This window comes from Mustela erminea, chromosome 1 (genome assembly GCF_009829155.1).
Source record: "Mustela erminea isolate mMusErm1 chromosome 1, mMusErm1.Pri, whole genome shotgun sequence".
In the NCBI taxonomy this organism is placed as follows: Eukaryota; Metazoa; Chordata; class Mammalia; order Carnivora; family Mustelidae; genus Mustela; species Mustela erminea.
The window spans coordinates 152,117,545-152,141,091 of NC_045614.1; the positions used below are offsets into that span (position 1 = coordinate 152,117,545).

At 37.4% G+C, this 23,547-nt stretch overlaps 1 protein-coding gene and 1 long non-coding RNA gene across 3 annotated transcripts in view; one reads left to right on the forward strand and one right to left on the reverse strand.

Annotated features, from left to right (window-relative positions):
• The window catches only part of LOC116593167, a 54,658-nt gene that overhangs the window by 25,117 nt on the left and 5,994 nt on the right, over positions 1-23,547 (forward strand). The window lies entirely within an intron of this gene.
• ATP1B3 (ATPase Na+/K+ transporting subunit beta 3) overlaps positions 1-23,547 on the reverse strand; it is a 43,834-nt gene that overhangs the window by 12,382 nt on the left and 7,905 nt on the right. Inside the window, exon 2 of the mRNA XM_032347058.1 lies at positions 5,240-5,368. Within this exon, the coding sequence (XP_032202949.1) occupies positions 5,240-5,368 (129 nt within the window). The remainder of the gene's footprint in view (positions 1-5,239; positions 5,369-23,547) is intronic.

Here is a 23,547-nt window from a genome sequence, read left to right on the forward strand (position 1 = left end):
TTAAATGAAAGAGAACTGCAAGTCTTCAAAATCATTTTGACATTATCAATTAAAAACCTCCCTAAATCTGATTATCCAGTTAATTATAATTGCTCCGTTCCTCTAATAAAAGTAATCCTTTAAAAGCTGCAGATTTTAGTTTGTACTTCCCATATTTATTTTCTTATCGAATATTTTTAGGTTGTGCCAATTTGCTATTAATAGGAGAAAAATTTTAGCAAATCAGTCTCCCAGCTTCTGTCATTCAAATTAACAACTGTATGGAAAGAAACATAAAACTTAGTCAGTGAAAGAGGCCTATACAATTTTAACTCTACAGTTAAATATTCTTCCTTCAGTAATAAACACTGCTCTATAATTAAAATGTTTTCACATGATGTGTCTGGAATATAACCACCAACAGTTTCATATCAGGAGTCAAAACCCATGTACACAGAACATGCTGAATGAATTTACGGAAAGAAAATATAAGCATATTTATAAGAAAGATAATTAGGCTTCCAACTTTAATATAAGCTTTCTTTGTTTAAAAAGCATTAGATCTAGAGGCTCAGCTGGTTAAGCATTCGACTCTTGGCTCACGTCACGATCTGCCTAGCTGGGATACAGAGCCCATGTCACGCTCTCTGCCTCAGCAGGGAGTCTGCTTCCCCTCTGCCCCTTCTCCCGCCTGTGTGCACACACACACTCTCTCTCTCAAATAAATAAAAAAAATATAAATAAATCTTAAATAAACAAAAAAAGCAAAGCATTAGATCTAGATTATTAATTCAGCCTTGCACCCAGGCTTAAAAACAGTCCTAAAATTTTCACTAGTCTCTAAACATTTCAAAGTTATCGAGATGCTATGCCTTGCACTGAATCTGAAAATATACAAATAACAAGGGCTGTTTTAGTTTCCATTACAACTGCTGCTCACAGACATCTAATTCTTCCTTGCTTTTTTCATTTTAATTCCAGTATGGTTAACATACAGTGTCACATTTTAGATCAGATCCAATTTATTTTAAACTCTAAACTTGCTTGTGTTTGTTTGCATGAATCTCAAGTTAAACTAGATGCAATGCTACGCAATATGATGAAACAAGGTTCCTACATGGGAGAGCAAATCTCAGTCTACATTCACCATAAAAGACCTCCTAATTAAGCTTCCCTTTATCTAGACCAACGCACCAGAGATCACTTAGATTTGGATAATCTCCTCTACCTGATTTTCCATCCACTGCAAAATCTCTACTAAATCTATAATAACTAAGACTTTTTGTAAAAGTATTTAAAGAAGGAATAAAATGTCTTTTACTGTCCAGTATATTAAATGACCATCTGTATATGTATGAAATTGTTTTTATTTTTTAAGGTTTTACAGCAGAAACAAGATACAATATCCTGTAAGTAAGAAGTACAGAATGAAGGCAGCTTGCACATTAACTATATTGAAAACACCTAACTTTAAGAAAAACCCAACATAAAATATACAGATTTCTAACTAAAGAATTTTTTTTTAAAGATTTTATTTATTCATTTGACAGAGAGAGATCACAAGTAGATGGAGAGGCAGGCAGAGAGGAGGGGGGGAAGCAGGCTCCCTGCTGAGCAGAACGCCCAATGCGGGACTCGATCCCAGGACCCTGAGATCATGACCTGAGCCAAAGGCAGCGGCTCAACCCACTGAGCCACCCAGGCGCCCCTAACTAAAGAAATTTTTAAAGAAAAACATGAAGATAGCTATCCTTTATACAAAAGACTACATTCCTTTACATGACTAATTTCTAAGGGAATGTTTTAATGATTCAATTTGCAAAACCTCCTTATTAAGACCTGGAAATATAAAACTGATTTTTTTTTTTTAAAGATTTTTTGTTTTTAACGTAATCACTACACCTAGCATGGGGCTTGAACTCACAACTCTGAGATCAAAAGTTGCATGCTCTATCGACTGAGCCAGCCAGGTGTCACTGAAACTGAATTCCTGATACCAGTTACTTCTCAGACCTTGCCTAACAATGCTCTTGGACCCCTAGTAACTTTTGCTATTTAACAGCCTATTTGAAATTCTTCAGTAAAAACCATGGCAGGTGTATATAGTACAGGTGTATCACGGTATGCTTAATTCCTCCAAAGAGTCTTCCCCTATCCAAAATGAAGAACATCAACAGAATGTAAAGACTGTAACAACTCCTCTATATCCTTCCAATTTAAACCACTGGAGCATCAGAGTATGGGCACACAATGTGCATGTCTGTCAGGGTGTGAGGAGCCAGTGTGAGGAGCCATATGTGTTTATGCTATATGTATGTCTGGGTTACTTCTATGTACCAATTTCAAACTAGCATTTGTTTTACTAGGTACCAACAATATTATTGAAGCGATGTCATTTAAAATTAAAACCAATATGGTCAATGCAAAAAAACCAGTATATTAAATACTGTATGGACTGTAGAAAATACAAGCAGAAAGAAAAAAATATTAACCATAATCACTTTGTAAAGAGCAAATTTTGTTTAACAAGCTAATATATATTCATCCAATGTTATATATACATATGTATGTGTATACATCTATATTTATTAAATTACTTATAAGACTTTTAAGTACTACAATACAGTTGTAAATAATTTTAAGAAACTCAGTTTGAAACGGAATATGGGGGCGCCTGGGTGGCTCAGTTGGTTAAGCAACTGCCTTCGGCTCAGGTCATGATCCTAGAGTCCTGGGATCGAGTCCCGTGCTGGGCTCCCTGCTCGGCGGGGAGTCTGCTTCTCCCTCTGACCTCTCCCCTCCCACGCTCACTCTCTCATATAAATAAATAAATTAAATAAAGAGAAACTGAGTATGGAACACACTTTTATTATTCATGTAATTATAGACATAATATTTCTGAAATAGATTGGATCATGTTCAATGGTAATAAAGTCATTACTTAGGTAGAAAGAAAAATAATTATTTTAGAATTACTTATTCTAATAAATATTAAAATTCTAATAGAATTATTTAGGGGTATTTGGGTGGCTTAGTCGGTTAAGCCTCTGACTTGATTTCAGCTCAGGTCATGAGTTTAGGGCCATGAGCTCAAACTCCGTGTTGGGCTCCTGACTCAACAGGGAGTCTGCTTGAGATTTCTCTCCCTCTCTCTTTGCTCCTCCCCCCACTCATGCATGTGCCCACACTCCCCTTTTCAAATAAAAAAATATAAAAAAAAAAAAAAAAAAAAAAAAAACGAAAAGAAAAAAAAAAAGCCTAGGTAGAAAGGAAACAGGGCGACAGTGAGAGATGAGGGGGAAATGAGCATGGAGCTAGTCTCTGATACTTGGTCAAATAAACTAAAAAAGAGAGAAGAGTGATTCCTGATGTTTGCACAAATATTAGGAGCAAAATAAGGAAAAGTCCTTAGAACAAAATGTTCTAAGAAAAGATGGTTGGGGGCGCCTGGGTGGCTCAGTGGGTTAAGCCGCTGCCTTCGGCTCAGGTCATGATCTCAGGGTCCTGGGATCGAGTCCCGCATCGGGCTCTCTGCTCAGCGGGGAGCCTGCTTCCTCCTCTCTCTCTCTGCCTGCCTCTCTGCCTACTTGTGATCTCTGTCTGTCAAATAAATAAATAAAATCTTTAAAAAAAAAAAAAAAAAAAAAGAAAAGATGGTTGGGAAGCTGATGCACTTTGGTTGTTGATAAGGTTCATGAATCTATGCCATGAGCAAGGATCTAAATTCAGGGTTCCTCAGCACCGGCCCTACTGACATTTTGAGCTGTGTTAAGTCTTTGTTGCGAGGGTAGGGGGACTGTCTTGTGCACTGTAGGATGTTTAACAACATCCCTCACCTCTGCTCACCAGTAGCACCTCTCCAGTTGTACCAACCAAAACTGTCTCCACAAGATCCCCGGGGGGAGCCAATCATTGTTGGGTGAGAACCAGTGCTCCAGGAAGAAACCTCCCACATCACTCCTACCTTCCCTGGCCTGCTTGCTATTCAAATCCCGCCTCTTCCATGAGCAGCCTGCCCTTCTCTATTATTTCGAGAAGTTGTTCACATTTTGGGAAATTAGATATACTGGAGTTCTGCACATTGTTAGCTTCTTCTGTAAAAACTGCCAGCACCCTGAGGACAAGGGCCATGTTCAACAAGGGCAAAGCTGGCATTTGAAGACTGTTGAATGAAATCAGGAGGAAGAAAATACGATTTAAAACAAGTGTTTCGGGCGCCTGGGTGGCTCAGTGGGTTAAGCCGCTGCCTTCGGCTCAGGTCATGATCTCAGGGTCCTGGGATCAAGGCCCGCATCGGGCTCTCTGCTCAGCAGGGAGCCTGCTTCCCTCTCTCTCTCTGCCTGCCTCTCCATCTACTTGTGATTTCTCTCTGTCAAATAAATAAATAAAATCTTTAAAAAAAAAAAAAATTTGAAAAAAAAAATAAATAAAACAAGTGTTTCAAACAAAAACAAAAACAAAAAAACAAGTGATTCAGTTATTTTTTTTTCTGTGGTGGAGTATCCTGGAGAATTTTTTTCCTTCCAACAATCAATGGACAAGCATTAAATATAGTAAGGGTATACTCATTTTATTCCCTATTGATATCTCATTTTTCTTACAACTTCCATATTGAGCAATTAAAGATAGAATATGAAGCTTGTATTTTACAAGACCAACACTCTAGCCCAAGCTAGAGTTAAACTATATACTTTGTAAGTAAATTACTCAAGGCAAAGTGAAAATGCTATACAATATTCACAAAAGCCATTCATAACCATATTCAAAACATAGTCAAACATGCCTTCACTGTAATTCTCCATATTCATTTCTACTTACTCCTGGCAAAGGACTCAAGATTTATCAGCTCCAGCCTTTATATCATTATGTAAATATTAAAGGTCTTCATATCAGTATGTAAATATTAAACAAACAAAAATCAAAATTTTCCTATTACTTAGCCCCAAAGTTTAACTTTTACCTATGTAAAAAATTTACAGTGAAGATCAAGTATAACCAGATTTGTTTTTTTAAAAGATTAATTTGAGAGAGAGCATGTATGCATGCTTGAGGCTATGAGCAGGGGAAGGGACAAAGGAAGGAGAGAAGCAGACTCCCCACTCAGCGGGGAGCCCATCACAGGGCTTGATCTCAAGACCCCGGGATCATGACCTGAGCTGAGCCAAAACCAAGAAGAGGGCCCTTAACCAACTGAGCCACCTGGGCACCCCAAAGTATAATGAAATTTATTTAAAAGCCACAGTAACTACAATATAATTACCTGGACTAGGAATCTGGTCACGATATTTTGGAACTTCATCGTTCAGAGTCTGAAGCATAGCCCACATTGTGAATGAGAAGAGGGCAGCCAGGAATCCATAAAAGACTAGGTAGAAGAGCAAGATCAAACCTGGAAAAGAAAATAAAACTTAGGACTAATGGAGATACACACATATGTTATTGGGAGGGTGTGTGGGGCAGATTAAAGAAACAAACCAACTGTTTACAAGGCTAGGATTCCAAGCTTTGCCATGCACACAGCCAAAAATCTTCATATTCAGAACACTACAAAGTTGCCCAAGCAAAAGGTATTTCAGCAGGCAGCACCCACCCTTTCCAGGACCCCTTATCTCCACCAACACTCCCAACTACAGATAGCTTCCATGGTCATACTCTGGTTCAAGATCAGAGCTTTAAAACTTCAGCACATAGGGGAATGTTTCCCAAAATGAACTTTATGTCCTCCAGTGAGACAAAAGATGATTTCAGGTAGAGTAAAACCCTCATATGCACATGTTCCTTTAAGCAGCAAACAGAAAGGAATTAGTACCTCAAGCCCCTATTTCACAATATTTACATAAATTTAAGTTTTATAAAATGAGTGGACTTAAAGGACAGCCAGGAAATGTGCACAGAAGGCAAACATGAAGATGTATTCAATGAATAATGTTTAGGAAACACTAGTCAAGTAGAAGGCTCATGCAAAAAGCAAAGAAAGGACAAGGACCAGAAACAAGTGCCCCGACCAATGGGACTACTGACTCTACAGCTAAGCACAAAGCAAGAGTTGGCATACCCAAGTTTCAACATCAAGGACTTAAGTCTTTTTTCCTTCACAATCTGGAAACACTAAAACAAATCTATCCTAAGCCAGTGACTTATTTGGGGAATATCTAAAATCATTTTTCTCAAAAATCTACATTCAAAGTTCTAACATCAGAAGTGGTCACCATCAAGATTATTTATCAGAATATATTGTTAAAGTCACACACTTATATTTAAATGTTTCAAAAATTGATCAAAAGATAACAAATCCCCAGATGCAGCAACAGTGAAAACATTTAATTCCCTGGGGTTGAATTAACATCAGTTTCATCTCCCAATCTTAATAACATACTTGTTTGCCTGACCCTAGTACCAGCAGAGGGTCCTGGTGCATAGGTTCCTATCTATAAATCTGTGGACTCTCACCACCCCCAGGCAAGGATTAACTTCAAAGTTTTTGAGATTTCTAGTATAATTTGTTTCTGAGTATATCCATTTTCTACCCCCTGGAGTATCACTCTACAACGTTTTTCTTTTTCAAAAGACCCCATGACCCCAAAACAGATTGTGCCAAAAGCTGGGTAACTTTTATTTCTTCAATTTGGGTAGGAAACTGCCCACCCCTCCTCCCAAATAAAGGGGAAATAATTAAAGCAATTTCATCTTAATTTAGACTAGCACCCACCCATCCTCCCTTGCCCCAGTTACCAGGAAGCCAAAATAGGGAACGAGAGGACAGAAGGAAGAAAGGACAGCATGTCACCTTCAGATAGCATCACTTCCCTACCACATACAGCGATCCTGTTGCAGAAAAAGAAAAGGAAGACCAATCTCAAAGAAGTGCTCAATTTACTATAAAGGGAAATGAAACACAAGCAAAGCCCAAAGGCTATTTTAATGAGACACAGGAGAAATGATTCTTACAGATCTAGATGTTTAAAGGACCTAATAGATAAAATCCTCCATTCAACAGGCTAGAGTCGACAAATACATAAATGTAACAAGTGTCAGCTGTGTTCCACACTCTATAAAAACTCTATAGAAATAGCAGAATGAGGCTACAGCAGTTTGTTGACTGATGCAGTAGGTAAATTTAAAACAAAAGTGCTGACAGTTTAATTTAGTTGTGTTTTTAAGTCATCCCCAAATAGTAATATACTATTTTCAAAATCTGGTTTTCAGTTTCCAGGAAAAACATAAATGAAATTTATAAAAAGCTACAAAATGAATAAAAATAAAACAGACATGAACAAACTATATCCAAATATGCTTTCTAAAGAACCATTACACAACAAAAAACTCTAAAAACTTCCTATGAAGTATGTTCCCAAAAATTGGGATGCCTGTCAACTGAGCATCTGACTCTTGGTTTCAGCTCAGGTCATGACCTCAGGGTCAGGAGACTGAGCCCCATGACAGGCTCTGAACCCAGTGTGGAGTCGGTTTGGAATTCTCTGTCTCTTCCTCACCCTCTGCCCCTACTAAAATAAATAAATAAAATCTTTAAAAAAAAAAAAAAGATACACAACTTATAACTATGCCCCAAATCTGATGCCATATACTAGTGGCCATCAAATCAATTTTGAATGTAAGGCATGTAAAAATAAGAACAGAAGTGATTTTAGCACTGAGTTTTCTCTACTTGAAAATGTCCCTTTTGCTAAGACCCAAACCTAATATTTAAAATTAATCTTACTTATTAATATCATATATGAAGGATCACTCATAAGGGTAGCAACAATTTATCAACTTTTACCTCCTTTCTCCTACTAAGAAAAAAAATACTAGAAAAACAGCAGTTGTAAATCACTGCTCTTATATACAGTTCCTTAGATTCAGTTTGCAGACAGGCCTAACACACTGATGCAGATCAAATTGGGGGCACACCCCAGGTTAGTAGTGGATGGTGCAGATGGAAGCTGTTCGTTATGCCATGTCTGAATCAGTTCTAGTTAATGCAAGCAGGAAACAGCAAATGAAGCCAAAATAGTGCTTTTTAGATTACTGATGTTCCCCAGGTTAAAATCCTTCAAGAATTTCCTTAAGTCAGGGATGCCTGGGAGGCTCAGTCGTTAAGTGTCTGCCTTCAGCTCAGGTCATGATCCCAGGATCTTGGGATTGAGTCCTGCGTCAGGCTCCTTGCTCAGCAGAGAGACTGCTTCTCCCTCTGCCAGCAGCTCCCCCTGCTTGTGCTCTCTCTTGCTGACAAAATCTTAAAAAAAAAAAAAAAAAAAAAAAAATTTTTTTTTCCTTAAGTCATTAACCAACTAAAGAAACTAACATGCACTAAACTCTGAAGAAACATGAGCATTTTCAATAGTTATGAGGTCAGAAGAATTATAACTAAAGATGTTTATTCAAAATAAGTATCAAAAAGCTTAATGTTGTAATTGGTGTCTTTACTTTCTTTCTTTCTTTCTTTTTAAGATTTTATTTATTTATTTGACACAGAGAGAGAGAGAGCGCGCACAAGCACGGGGAGTGGCAGGCAGAGAAAGAGGAAGAGGCATGTTCTCTGCTGAGCAAGGAGCCTGATGTGGGGCTCAATCCTAGGACCTGGGGATCATGACCTGAGCCGAAGGCAGATGCTTAACCAACTGAGCCACCCAGACACTCCTGGTGTTTTTGTATTATCATTGTTCTAATAGTATATACAGAAGCACAATGCTACTTCTATACTTACACTCTGAGATCTAAGGGCACATTATAGAACTATCAAATAACTAAAAACTTCTAGCTTTCTCCAACACAGGCACACGAACTGACTCTGTTACTGCTATTCTCTCTTCACTTCTGTTCCTTGAGAAGCCCCAATTTTAAACTCCTTTCTTCTCTCTCATTGTATTTTGGCTGAGGGAAGGGATAATAGGACAGACCCAGCAAGAGGCCATGAAGCAGGGTGGGTATATGATATGCATGGGCTTTGCTGGAGTCAGACTTAGACTCAAATCCTGGCCTGACCACTTTCCCACTGTGACCTTGGGAAAGTATCCAAGCCCATCTGAAAAAAGGGGGGGGGGCGGTTAAGAGTAATATCTACTTATACACATTATAGAAAGGCAACTAAAAGTCAAGAAATTTGACAACATAAAAACAAACTTCAGGGGGTAAAAAAGACCAACAACCAAAGTAGAAACATTTTTGTAATTGATACTGCAGCTAGGCTTTTACACTAAATTTAAGCTTTAAATCTTAACCTAATCAGTTGCACTCTGCTCTCAAAAAATGTTTTCCTCACAAATGAGGTTTGCTAATGTGGAGTCTATAAAAGAACAAAGCAGCAAAAAATCTGGCCAAGGTTTATTCCATGTCATTCAGGGAAGGAGAAAAGGGTCCTGAGCAGCCACTTTGTTTCAACCCCAACTGAGTGTCCAACAGTCCAGTTCTGGCACCAACCGCCCAGTGCAGCACAGAGTCCGCTAGCTTGGGGCATGGCCCGCACTCCAGACACTGCCTGAACTGCTAAACCAACTGGCTACCAATTTGGGACCACCCAATGCTCCTTCAGGTTTGAGAATTTGATAGAATAACTTAACTCAGAAAGGGCTATACTTAAGATTACAGTTTTGTTATAAACGAGACACAGACAGCGTGGAGTCTGGGAGGGAATGCAGTTTTTTAGGCCCTATCCTCATGCAATGAGGGAACATACCCTCTCAGCATATGGACGTGTTTCCCAACCTGAAAGCTCTGTTTCAGTATCTAAAGTTTTTACTGGAGTTTCATTACATGCGTATGATTAAATCACTGGCTATGTGATTAAACCCTATCTCCAGTCCCCTCCTCTTCCCTCCCTAAAGGTTAGGTTGGCTCAAAGTCCCAGTCATCTAATCATATGACTGGTCTAAGGACCAGCACCTAGGGAAGCTATTGAAGGGCCCACCATAGGTCACTCCATTAGCATAATATAGATACTCCCCATCAGGAAATTTCCAATGGTATTTAGAAACTCTGTGCCAGGCACCTGGGATGAAAATCATACAGATTCTTTATTATATAATACCAGAAACATAATCTGGACACATGGGGAGTTACTAGGCTTCATCAAGGCCTGAACATACATTCCCACTCAACACACCTTAACACCCTGTGATCTGATTCCCAGACTTATATGTGAACTTCCTAGTTACTTGATGGTACCTAGATACTAAAAGACTGTGCCCTTCCTCAGAATTCTGAAGATCAGAAACTGCATTCCATTGGTAAATAAATTAGCGTTCTGTTCACAGTTTAAAAAATTTTAGAGACAGGTCTAGTTAAGAAAAAACAAAAACAGCAATCCTATGGACAAATTTAAAATCCTTTATTTGTATTCTTTATTTTTTAATAATTTGTATTTTTAAAATTAACTTTTTATTGAAGATTCCAATTTCTCCACATTCTCATCGACACTTTCTGTCTTTTTATACAGCCATCCTACTCAGTGTGAAGTGGTATCTCAATGTGGCTTTAATTTGCATTTCCCGGATGGCTAATGATGTTGATCATCTTTTCATGAGCTTATCCGCCATCTGTATCTTCTCTGGAGAACTGTCCATTAAGATCCTGGATCCATTTTTAAATTGGGTTGTCTTTTTAAGTTCTAAGAGGCTTTTAAAAACACATTACAGATAAAAGCTTCTATTCAGATATATAATTGTTTATTCCAATTCTGTGGGATCTTTTTGTGTTCATGATAGGGTCTTTTAAGGCAGAAAAGTTCTTAAGCTTGACTAGTCTATTTTTTTCCTTGATTGTATTATTGTTGGTGTCTTACATAAGACACCAAAGCCTAATCCAAAGTCATGAAAACATGCATCTGTTTTCTGCTAAGAAGTTTATAGTTTTAGTTCTAATGTTTGGGTCTTTGATCTATTTTGAGTTCATTTTGTAAAAAAAATCTTTATATTTATTTTTAAAATATTAATTACATGGTGTTTGAACTTACAACACTGAGATCACGACCTGAGCCCAATCAGATGCTTAACTTCCCCAAGTTCATTTTCTAAAAAAGATTTACTTATTTTCAGGGCGCCTGGGTGGCTCATTGGGTTAAAGCCTCTGCTTTCGGCTCAGGTCACGATCCCAGGGTTCTGGGATCGAGCCCCGCATCGGGCTCTCTGCTCAGCGGGAGCCTGCTTTCCTTCTCTCTCTCTGCCTGCCTCTCTGCCTACTTGTGATCACTGTCTGTAAAAAAAAAAAAAAAAAAAAAAAATTTTTTTACTTATTTTGAAAGAAGCACCCGTGAGTGGGGGGAGGGGCAGGAGAGAGAGACTCTCAAGCCAACTCTATTGTGAGCATGAAGACTGCCATGGGGCCTGATCCCACTACCATGAGATCAAGACCTGAGATGAAATCTCCAGAGTCAGAAACTTAATGGACTGAGCCACCCACACACTTCGAGTTCATTTTTATATAATGGTATGAGGAAGGGGTCCAACTTCATTGTTTTGTAGGTAGGTATCAGTTGTTCCAGTACCACAGGTTTACAAAATCATTTGTTCCAGCACCCGTAGCCTGGCTTTAAAAAAAAAAAAAAAAAGAAATTGTTCCTCATTGAAAGGGTGAGTTTTTGGGACACCTAAGTGGCTCAGTTAGTTAAGCATCTGCCTTTGGCTCAGGTCATGATCCCAGGGTCCTGGGATCGAGCCCCACATTGGGCTCCCTGTTCAGCAGTGTGTCTGCTCCTTTTCCCTCTCCTCCCTGCTTGTGTTCTTTCTCTCTCTCTCTCAAATAAATAAATAAAATCTTTAATAAAAAGCAGTTTGCGTAAACTAATAAGCACCTTTTTTTATAATAAAAATATGTTCAGATACACATGCATTCACATTTTATACATTTATTAAAAAAATTAAACAAGATAAAATAATGTGCCTAAGATTAGCCTACTAGTTTAAGAGTGACATTCAGACCAGTCCTTCTCCATGTGGCACCTTTACCTGGCCTGCTCTCCCTGGGAGCCTCAAATTGTTACTTTCTATTTTTTAGACTTTAATTTTAAATAATCGCTACATTCAATGTGGGGCTCGAACTTTCAGCCTTGAGATCAAGAGTTGAATGCTCTGCCTGAGCCAGCCAGGTGCCCCAAATTGTTACCTTTTATAATCTAAACCCCCATTGTCTGAAAAATATCATTCAGGCATCTAGGTGATAGAAATTTACAAAGGGTAAGATCTGTTCCTTCTCTCTAAGAGTTCAGTTATCTCAAGTGACAGATGCATAAACAAAGAATTACAGACATCAAGTGCTACGGTTAAAAAAAAAAAAAGTGACAAAGAAGAATGAATTGTCTCTGACAGGGAGAGGAAGGAAAGGGATTTCATCAGAGAAGTCTTCCCAGAAATAAGTGAGTTGGCCCACCAAGGATGGAGAAGAGGAGGGCTCTCTGAGTCAAAGCCCAGATGACTAGAGGACTACATAGCAGGATCAGCCACCCGGAGTGTAACTTCCTCCTACCCTACCCCCAACTCCAACATACACTTGTGCCTGGGGTGAAGCAACTATTAACAGTAGCAACAACATCTACTTTGAAGTGGGAGCAGGGAGTGGATGCTTGAGCTGAGAAACTTGGTAATGCCCTGGGTAGGCTGGTGAAAACCTAAAAGGAGTACAGAGTCTCCATACCTAGACCATCTCTTGGCTGGCATATGCTTACATACATCCTAGATTCCTGTAACCAGGAAGTCTAAATACAAAGTGGAGGAGCACAGATACGCATAATCACCAAATATTTGAGAAAAAAACTAATCTGATAAAGTATCAAGCTCAACAAAGACAGTAACTTAATACCTGGAAGAAGTGGGTACAAACAGAGCAAGAAAGGAAAAAAGCATAAATATATTTAAAATACAGAGGAGAAGGTGGAAGGACTATTTCTAAAAATCAGATTTCATATTCTAATTATTAAAAAATAAAAAACTCATAGACAAAATGAACTGGGGAAGAGTTAAATTCTAAAAAATCCACACTCCTAAGGAAATAAAGCAAAGACTGGGAGAAAATTTTTACAGAACACGTAACCAACAAAGGACCCACTTGCCTCTAGAATATGTAAAGAACTCTTACAACAAAACAAATTTTTAAAAAATGCACAAAAGTTTTTAAAGAAAACTTCATCAAAGATTTAAGGACTGCAAAAAAATAAGCTCATGAAAAGGTGCTCCAACATCGCTAGTTATCAGGGAAGGGCAAATCAGAACCACCATTAGCTGCCACTACATTAGGCTCACTAAAATGCTAGAAAACCTAGGGACTGACAATACCAAATGACAGCCCAGGAGTGGAGCAACTGTACTTTCATACATTCCTGGTGGGAATAAACAACAACAAAAAAAGAGAAAAGCCCTATTTTAGAACCAATTTGAAAATTTTTTGGAAAGTTTACAATGTACACCTACGACAGGGTCCAGCTAATCCATTCCTAGATATTTAACCAAGAAAAATAAAAGCACATATTCCAGAGTAATGTATATGAATATTCATAGGTGCTTTATTTGTAATTACTAAAAAGTACAATCAATATGCACATCAAAAGATGAATTAATAAGTTAATGCTGGTATATCTATACAATGGAATAATATTCAGACTATTTCTCAAAAATAATTACACTAAATGAAAGGAGTCAGTCCCTCCTCACCCACCCCAAAAATGTACACACTACACTCCATGTATTTAAAATTTCAGAAAATACAAAGCAAAGTGTCAAAAAGCAGATCTATTTTTGCCTGCAGACTGGGGAGGTAGGGAGAGAGGATGGATTACAAAGGGACAAGAGGAAATTTGGGGAGTAATGATTATGTTCATTATTTTGATTAGTGAGAGTTTCACAGTATTATGTATGTATATGCATATATGTGAGTATGTCAAAACTCAAGTTATGCACTTCAAATATGTGCAGCTTACTGTTTGTCCATTATACTTCAGTAAAGCTGTTTAAAAAACAAAAGCTTAGGAGAAAGGCTAACCTAATGAATTGGCCAGCTAAAGAAAAATTCAGTGAGCATTATCTCAAACCAAGATTTTCTGAAACACTGGGCAAAAAGAGGGAGGGAATATATGGAAATTATTGAGACATGGGGGAGAGAACCAGAATATCATCAACAAATCTAAAAGAAATTCCATCAGAAAAGGGAAGAAGGGAAAGAATGTTCAAAGAAGTAACAAATTTTCTGTCTAGACTGGAAGACTGAAAAATACTGGAAACATCCCAAGACCTGGACATAAGTAAAGTTTCAGAATACCAAACATAAAGAGAAAATTTCTTAATGCTCCTAAAGAGATAAAACAGGCTCGGGACGCCTGGGTGGCTCAGTTGGTTAAGCAGCTGCCTTCAGCTCAGGTCATGATCCCAGTGTCCTGGGATCGAGTCCCACATCGGGCTCCTTGCTCAGCAGGGAGCCTGCTTCTCCCTCTGCCTCTGCCTGCCGTTCTGTCTGCCTGTGCTCGCTCTCTTCCCTCTCTCTCTCTGATAAAAAAAAAAAACAAAAAAAAAAAACAACAGGCTCTACCTAAGGCAGACAACTGTAACCAATAGATATCTCACTGGTGAAAAATGAAATCTATTTCAAATTGAGGAAAAACTATTGTAAACAAAAAGATCAACCATTTAAATAAACAAAAGGACATCTCCAGACATACAAGGACTCAGAAAATTTACTAACCTGAAATCCTATCTGAAAGAATTGGTTATGCAATTATAAAAAAACTGAAGAGCAATAGCAAAAAAACTAACAATGTAAGTGTCCTCAAACAAAGCAAAGAAGTAAAACATAATATATAATGGAAAACTATAAACAGTAGTTAAAAAAGGAATGAAAGAGATTTCAAAAACCCAAAGTGGAAAAAAGTTACCCCAGAATGATAAATACCACAAGCTTAAATTTAAAACACCCAAAAAGAATTACATTTCTATAAATATATATAAAACAGTGTTTGTTAATGGGGCAGAGACTAAGAAACCAATTCACAAATGGTAGTCACCTCTGAAGACAACAGAAGGGATCAGGACTGGGTCTGAGGATGTGGTCAAGGAGGATTTGAGTTTTAGCTATACTGTCTTAATTCTTTTGTTTTTTAAAGAACTTATATAATATCTGATTTTTTTTAAAAAGTACAATCATAAACAAAAACAAGTTAATATAATGGTATATTTTAAAGTTTTCTTTAAAAAGAGAGGAAAAATATATAAAGCAATGGTAAGCAAAGAAACCAGTAAGACTTACTGGCAACATGCAAGTGTTGATTTTAATTTCTTTTCCTTATCAGTCTGAGGAATAATTTACACATAATAACTTTTATTAATTTCAACTGAACGATCCCAGGGAGTCTTTGACAGCTGCATAATCTGTGAAACCACCACTACACTACAGATACAGAACATTTCTATCACTTCTCAAAGTCCTTGTGGCCCTCTGCAATCCACACATCATTCATCAGGCAGCCAATGATTCCTTTTGTTGCTATATTAGTTTATACTTTATATAAAGTTAAAAATTTTAATGTTTAAATTTAATAACAAAACCCCAAAAATAATATGGCAAGAATAATTTCACAGTAGTCAGAAGACATTCTCAAAGTGGGTAAAAAAGAAATCCACTAAATGCTATTCATAGAAGAAAACCTAAAATTTTAACATAATGGTGGAAAACAAAGTGGGTCTTGGCTAACAAAAGGAAATCTAGATGTGATGTTATTACTCTAAGCAAACTAGAAATCTAAGTCAAAAAGCATTAAGAGAACACGTTGAAAAAAAAGAGAATATGTTTCATACTAATAAAAATACATCAAGATACTAATAGACATGATGCTAAATGGCTTAACATAAGTAAAGCGAAAGCAAAATCACAAAATTACCACAATCACATAGAGATTTTAACATACCTCTCCCAGAAATCCAGAGATAAAGTAAATAATAACAGGAAGAAGAGTATTTTTTTAGACTTATTTATTTGAGGGAGAGAGAGCACTCGCACATGGTGAGGGGGTTGTGGGGTAGCCAGAATCCTAGGACCTTGAGATCATGACCTGAGCGAACGCTTAACTGACTGAGCTACCCCGGCACCCAGAACAGTAAGTATTTTTAAAACAACTAATAGTTACTTAGTATATGTAGAACTTCCATAGTCACCAGGAAATATATTCTTTACAAACTTGGAACACTATCCCTAAAGATTCCATGACTTAAGATACAATAACACAAAAACAAAAGCTAAAAACTTAAAAAAAAAAAAAACAAAAAAAAAACAAGGCTACATTCTCTAAAACCAAAGTAAATATATTAGAAATTAAAACAAAAATTTAGAAAATAGATTTCTAAATAATTCTTGGATGAAAAAGACAATGAAACCTGAAATACTCAAAATCCAAAACAATAATGTAGTCAGAGCAGAAGCAAAGGAAAAATCCTTAGAGTCATTCACTAAAAAGTAAGATTAATGAAAAGGAGCCAGGTTTTTAATTCAAGACTAAAATAAATTCAAGGACAATGGGAGAGATTTAAGATGAAAGTAATAGAAACAAATGCAAAAATATTTAATTTGATCAATAAAATCAGTTTCAATTCACAAACCTGAGAATAGATGAAATATATAATATTTTAAGGAAAATATACATTTCCAAATCAGAAGTTTTTATTAAAAAAGTAAATAAAGCTCTACCCCTAAAACATACACCATGTCCAAATGGCTATAGCCGGTTCTCCCAATTTTCAAGGAATAGAATTTTTCTATTAACTATCCTTTTAGGATGCTCTGTAAGTTATCTAAATGGTTTTTATAAGGCCAGCATATATAATACCAAAATTGAACAGACAGCATCCAACCCAATTTCACACATGTATTTTATTTTACAAATGCTCACATAGAGCTTCCATATGTGAAATTTGTAAGAATGACACAGGAACAGAGATACAGATCGACAAAATCCGAGAAAAGATCCAAGATGAAGTTTTACATGTAAGAAAGTTGGCAATTCAAATCAGTGAGGAAATACTGGATTATTCAATATATTTTGAGTTGATTAGGAACAGCCTATTAAATAAAAGATTGTTGGATTTGTAATAATGTTAATTTAAAACAAATATTTTTAAATAAAAGAAACAAAGGAGAGCAAAGGGACTAAGTGACCATGAAAAAAAAAAAAAGAGCAAACAAAGATATGCTCAGTTGCAGTTACCAGAGATAATGCAAATGAAGCCAACCAGGTATCAATATCCCATCAAACTGGCAAAAAATTTTATTTATTTATTTGACAGAGGGGCGGGGGAAGCAGGCTCCCTGCTGAACAGAGAGCCCAATGCGGGGCTCGATCCAGGACCCTGAGAACATGACCTGAGTCACAGGCAGAGGCTTAATCCACTGAGCCACCCAGGCACCCCCGGCAAAAAAATTTTAAAGGGTGGTAATATCCAATGCTCAGAAAGTCAAAGGGAAAATGGTACTTTTAGCCACTGCTGGTGGAAGTATAAATTGGCACAGTCTATTATATAAAGGAGGACAGTCTATTAATATAAAAATGAACATACAAAGTGGTAATTCCATTTCTCAGTAGCTACCCTAGATAAACAGCGGCACATACACAAGCAGCAATCTTTAAGAGAAAAAATTAGAAATAATCTAAGTATTCACAAAAAATATTTATGTATCTCTTGGATATACAGCTCTGCACTGCGATTATGTAATGATTCAAAGGAAAGAAATAAATACACACTAACATGGAAACACAGGACACACTTACAACATACATTTTTCCTATTACTCATGTAAAAGTAGAAAATTACTTATTCCTACATATTCCATATATACCCCCAAGCTTATATATACTTATGTGTAAGTATATACATACATACAGATGCACTGAAATAGGGCTGAAAGAAAACTGATAAACAATCATTTTTATAGTAAAGACTCCACAACTGGTGGAAAGCAATCAAGAGAAACATAAATGTATCCGCATACTCTCGGGGTACTTGGGTGGCTCGGTTGAGCATTTGACTCTATTTAATTTTAAAAGATTTTATTTTTTTGACACACAGAGAGAGAGAGAGATCACAAGTAGGCAGAGAGGCAGGCAGACGGAGAGGGGGAAGCATGCTTCCTGCTGAGCAGAGAGCCGAATGCGGGGCTCGATCCCAAGACCCTGAGACCATGACCTGTGCCAAAGGCGAGAGGCTTATCGCACTGAGCCACCCAGGCACCCTGAGCATCTGACTCTTGATTTTCGCTCAGGTCACGATTGAGCCTCAGAGACCAGCTCTGTGCCCAGTGTGGAGTCTGCTTGATCCTATTCCTCTGCTCCTCCCCAACTAACGTACTTTCTCTCTAATAAATAAATAAGATCTTTTAAAAAAAAATGTATTCTTTTCTCTAATATTCAGTTGGCAATGTTTATATACACACAGAAAGATCGAATGTCAATGAACATCCACAAACACACCTAGATTCTACAGTTAACATTCTACTGTATCTCCTATCTATTCACCATTTACTTTTTTATTTTTTTTAAAATATTTTATTTATTTATTTGACAGATCACAAGTAGGCAGAGAGAGGGAGAGGAGGGAGCATGCTCCTTGATGAGCAGAGAGCCCGATGCGGGGTTTGATCCCAAGACCCTGAGATTGTAACCTGAGCTGAAGGCAGAAGCTTAACCCACTAAACCACTCAGGCACCCCACCATTTATTTTTTAAATGCATTTCAAATTCCAGATGTCAGTATGTATACTTCAGCCCCAAACACTTCATCATGCATATTAACTAAAATTGGAGAAACATCACATTTAATGAAATACACAACAAATCTCTAACATGCTATTAGATGGATTTTGACAACCCCACCCCAAAAGATGAATAACCCAATTAAAAAATGGGCAGAAGACATGAATAGACATTTTTGCCTTGAAGACATACAGATGAACAACAGACACATGAAACGATGTGCAAGATCACTTATTAGGAAAATGCAAATCAAAACAATGAAATATCACCCCACACCTGTCAGAATGACTAAAATCAACAACATAAAAAACAAAAGGTGTTGGTGAGGATGTGGAAAAGGGAAAACCTTATACTGTTGGGGGGAATGCAAACTGGTGCAGCTACTCTGGAAAACAGTATGGAGAGTCTTAAAATAAATAAATTAATTAATTAAATAAACAGAACTACCAGGGTGCCTGGCTGGTTCAGTCTATACACAGCATGTGATTCCTGATCTTAGGGTTGTGAGCTCAAGCTTCACATTGCTGGGCAGAGAGATTACTTAAAAATAAAATCTTACAAAATACCATGCATTTTTTTCAAAGAAATGGAACAAATAATCCTAAAATTTATATGGAACCAGAAAAGACCTCGAATAGCCAGAGAAATACTGAAAAAGAAAGCCAAAGTTGGTGATATCACAATTCCAGACTTCAAGCTCTATTACAAAGCTGTCATCATCAAGACAGTATGGCACTGACACAAAAACAGACACATAGATCAATGGAACAGAATAGAGAGCCCAGAAATAGACCCTCAACTCTATGGTCAACTCATCTTCGACAAAGCAGGAAAGAATGTTCAATGGAAAAGGAAAAAAGATAGCCTCTTCAACAAATGGTGTTGGGAAAATTGGACGGCCACATGCAGAAAAATGAAATTGGGCCATTTCCTTACACCACACACAAAAATAGACTCAAAATGAAGGACTTCAATGTGAGAAAGGAATCCATCAAAATTCTTGAGGAGAACACAGGCAGCAACCTCTTTGACCTCAGCCTCAGCAACTTCTTCCTAGGAACACCGCCAAAGGCAAGGGAAGCAAAGGCAAAAATGAACCATTGGAACTTCATCAAGATCAAAAGCTTTTGCACAGCAAAGGAAACAGTTAACAAAACCAAAAGACAACTGACAGAATGGGAGAAGATATTTGCAGACAACATATCAGATAAACAGCTAGTATCCAAAATCTATAAAGAGTTTATCAAACTCAACACCCAAAGAACAAATGATCCAATCAAGAAATGGGCAGAGGACATGAACAGACATTTCTGCAAAGAAGACATCCAGATGGCCAAGAGACAAATGAAAAAATGCTCAACATTACTCGGCATCAGGGAAATACAAATCAAAACCACAATGAGATACCACCTCACACCAGTCAGAATGGCTAAAATTAACAAGTCAGGAAATGACAGGTGCTGGCGAGGATTCGGGGAAAGGGGAGCCCTCCTACACTGCTGGTGGGAATGCAAACTGGTGCAACCACTCTGGAAAACAGCATGGATGTTCCCCAAAAAGTTGAAAATAGAGATACCCTACGACCCAGCAATTGCACTACTGAGTATTTACCCTAAAGATACAAATGTAGTGGTCCAAAGGGCCACATGCACCTTAATGTTTATAGCAGCAATGTCCACAACAGCCAAAGTATGGAAAAAACCTAGATGTCCATCAACAGATGAATGGATAAAGAAGATGTCGTATATATATATACATATATATGTATATACACACACACACACATATACATACAATGGAATACTATGCAGCCTTCAAAAGAAATGAAACCTTGCCATTTGCAATAACGTGGATGGAACTAGAGGGTATTATGCTTAGCGGAATAAGTCAATCAGAGAAAGACAACTATCATATGATCTTCCTGATATGAGGAAGTGGAGATGCAACGTGGAGGGTTTGGAGGGTAGGAAAAGAATAAATGAAACAAGATGGGATTGGGAGGGAGACAAACCAAAAGAGACTTGTTAATCTCACAAAACAAACTGAGGGTTGCTGGGGGGAGGAAGGTAGGGAGAGGGTGGTGGGGTAATGGGCATTGGGGAGGGTATGTGCTGTGAAGTGTGTAAACCTGGTGATTCACAGACCTGTACCCCTGGGGCTAATAAAACATTATATGTTTATAAAAAAATTTTTTTTAATTATTTAAAAAAAAATCTTAAAAAAAAAAATAGAACTACCCTATAATCCATCAATTACATTTCTAGGTGTTTACTCGAAGAATACCAAAATACTAATTCGAAGGGATACACGAACTCTTATGTTTATCCACAATAGCCAAATCATGGAAACAGTCCAAGTGTCCATCAATCGCTGAGTGGGTAAAGAAGATGTGGTACGTACAGCATACAGCATACACAAACACACACACACACACACACAGGCATGTTACTCAGCCATTAAAAAAAGAATGAAAACTTGCTATTTGCAACAACACGGGTAGAGGAAGAGAGTATTATGCTAAGCGAAATAAGTCAAAGACTACATACCATATGATCTTACTCATATGTGGAATTAAAGAAACAAAACAATGAAAAAACAAAACAAAACAAAACAAAGGACCAAAGGGAATAAAGAGAAAGACATACTAAACTACAAGGAACAAACTGATCTTTACCTGTAGGAGGTGGGTGGGGGGGGATGAGTAAAACAGGTGATGGGGATTAAGGAGGGCACTTGTGATGAGCACGGGTGTTGTATGGAAGTGCTGAATCACTGTACTGTACACCTGAAATATTACACAATATGTTAACTAAAATTTTAAAACTTTTTTTTAAAAAGGGCTTTGATAAATGTATCCTGTATGATCTAAGCCCCCAGCAAGAGACATAATATTACATGACGCTACCAAGTTCTCTGGTGCCCCTTCCCAATCCCCATGACCACTGCCTTAAAGGAAACAACATTCTGGGCCTTTTTCCATCATAAGTGTTGCTTGCTTTAGAATTCATATAAATGAAGTCATATTGTATGTATTCTCTTAGGTAAAGCTTCTTTCCTGCTCAGCCTAATTGTGAAATTCATCCCTGTTCTGTGTATCCATAGTTCGTTCCTTTTTACTGTTGAGTAGTATTCTGCTGTTTGGACATACAAGTTTGTTTACCTATTCTCCTGCTGATGGACATCTGGGCTGTTTCCAGTTGAAGCTACTATGAAACATTCTTGTACAAGTATTTTCGTGAATATATGTTTTCATTTCTCTTGGGTAAACACCTAGGAGTAGAAATGCTGGGTCATGGAGTAGGTATACATTTACTTTTATAAAATACCACCAGACCTTTACCCCAAGTGGATAAACATTTTAAAAATCATTACTGTTAAAAAAAAAAAAAAGAAAAAAAATTACTGTTTACAATATTACCCCAGGAAAGAAGCTGAAGAGGACAATGGACTTACTGAATATTCACATCTGTACTATAAAAATTCAAACAACAGTGTTACTTTCATTATTTGAAAAGAACAAGCCAAGAGTCGACATCTCATCTAAGACCAGTTCAGATTTCTTACAACAGCCTACACTGACACCAACTTCTAAAGAGGTCAGCAAACCACAGTAGCTGCCTGTTGTTGTAAATAAAGTCTTGAAACCTAGCTAGGTCCATTGGTGTACAAATGGTCTATTGCCATTTTCAAGCCACAATAGCTGAGCTGAGTAGCTGCAACAGACACCAAATGGCTGGAAAAGCCTTAAGTATTATTTGGTCCCTTAAAAGAAAAAGCTTGCTGCCTGCTCCTCTAATAAAGCATTTATATACTTTTTTTTTTTTCATCTCAAAGTTAAATTTAGAAACTATCTTCTGCAACTTTTCTCCTACAGAAGAAACTAAAACCAAGAGATTTTAAATGAGTTACCTAAGCTTAGTTGATGTGTGGAACTAGAAATTAGGTCTATATTCTGAGTCCTTGTCTGGTCATCTCAGGATATTGGTATATCCTGATTCATGAAGTAAAAACATATACATATATGCCCACAGGCTCACTTTTACTACGGTGCCCTATCTGGAAACTTTAAAATGAATTAGTTTAGTGGGGCAGAATCATGGTAAGGTAAGGGGAATTATACCTTCACATAAAAATTAAGACTTTCTGTGTGCAGCTATACCAATTAACATATAATACTCTCACCTTTAGCCCAAGAAATAGGTGAATCACAAGTAAATAACAATTTGTGCTTCCAAAATCAGAACAAAAAAAGGTGCTCTTACTATGTGTTAGATGTTAGGGGGATATGCAAATGTAAATTCTGATTTGTGAGAACACCTAGTTAATAGGAGTAATGCATATAAACAGCCATAATCCAGGATACAAAGTTTTAGGTGTTATACGAGACAAATGTGGTGTTATTTTCACCAGGCATATATCAGAAAAATGCTTGCGATAGCTGACACTCAAAGGTCTCCGAAGTAGGGAAGAATTTATGATGCAGAGAGGAAGGGTACAGGGGAGGAAATGAACAGAGATGCACCCTATGACATGTGGTATACTACTGGAATAAGGTGGGCAACGACAGGTTGTAAGGTTGGAAACTTAGTTCTAAGCCAATATGTAATAAGCCTGGAATGCCAGGATGTTTGGAAATTATTTAAACCTTCTGAAAGCAGTGGGGATCCAAACACAATTTTGGGGAACGGGAAGTAGCACAATCAAAGCTGTAGCTTTAAAAATAACCTGATAGTAATGAAGTTACACTGGTTTAGGTCACAGTGATTCCAGTGGACTCCTTGGATCTTTCTGGGGGATACCTCAGGAGTTAAGAGCTCACCTTCCTCAAAGTTAACAACACTACAACTTTTT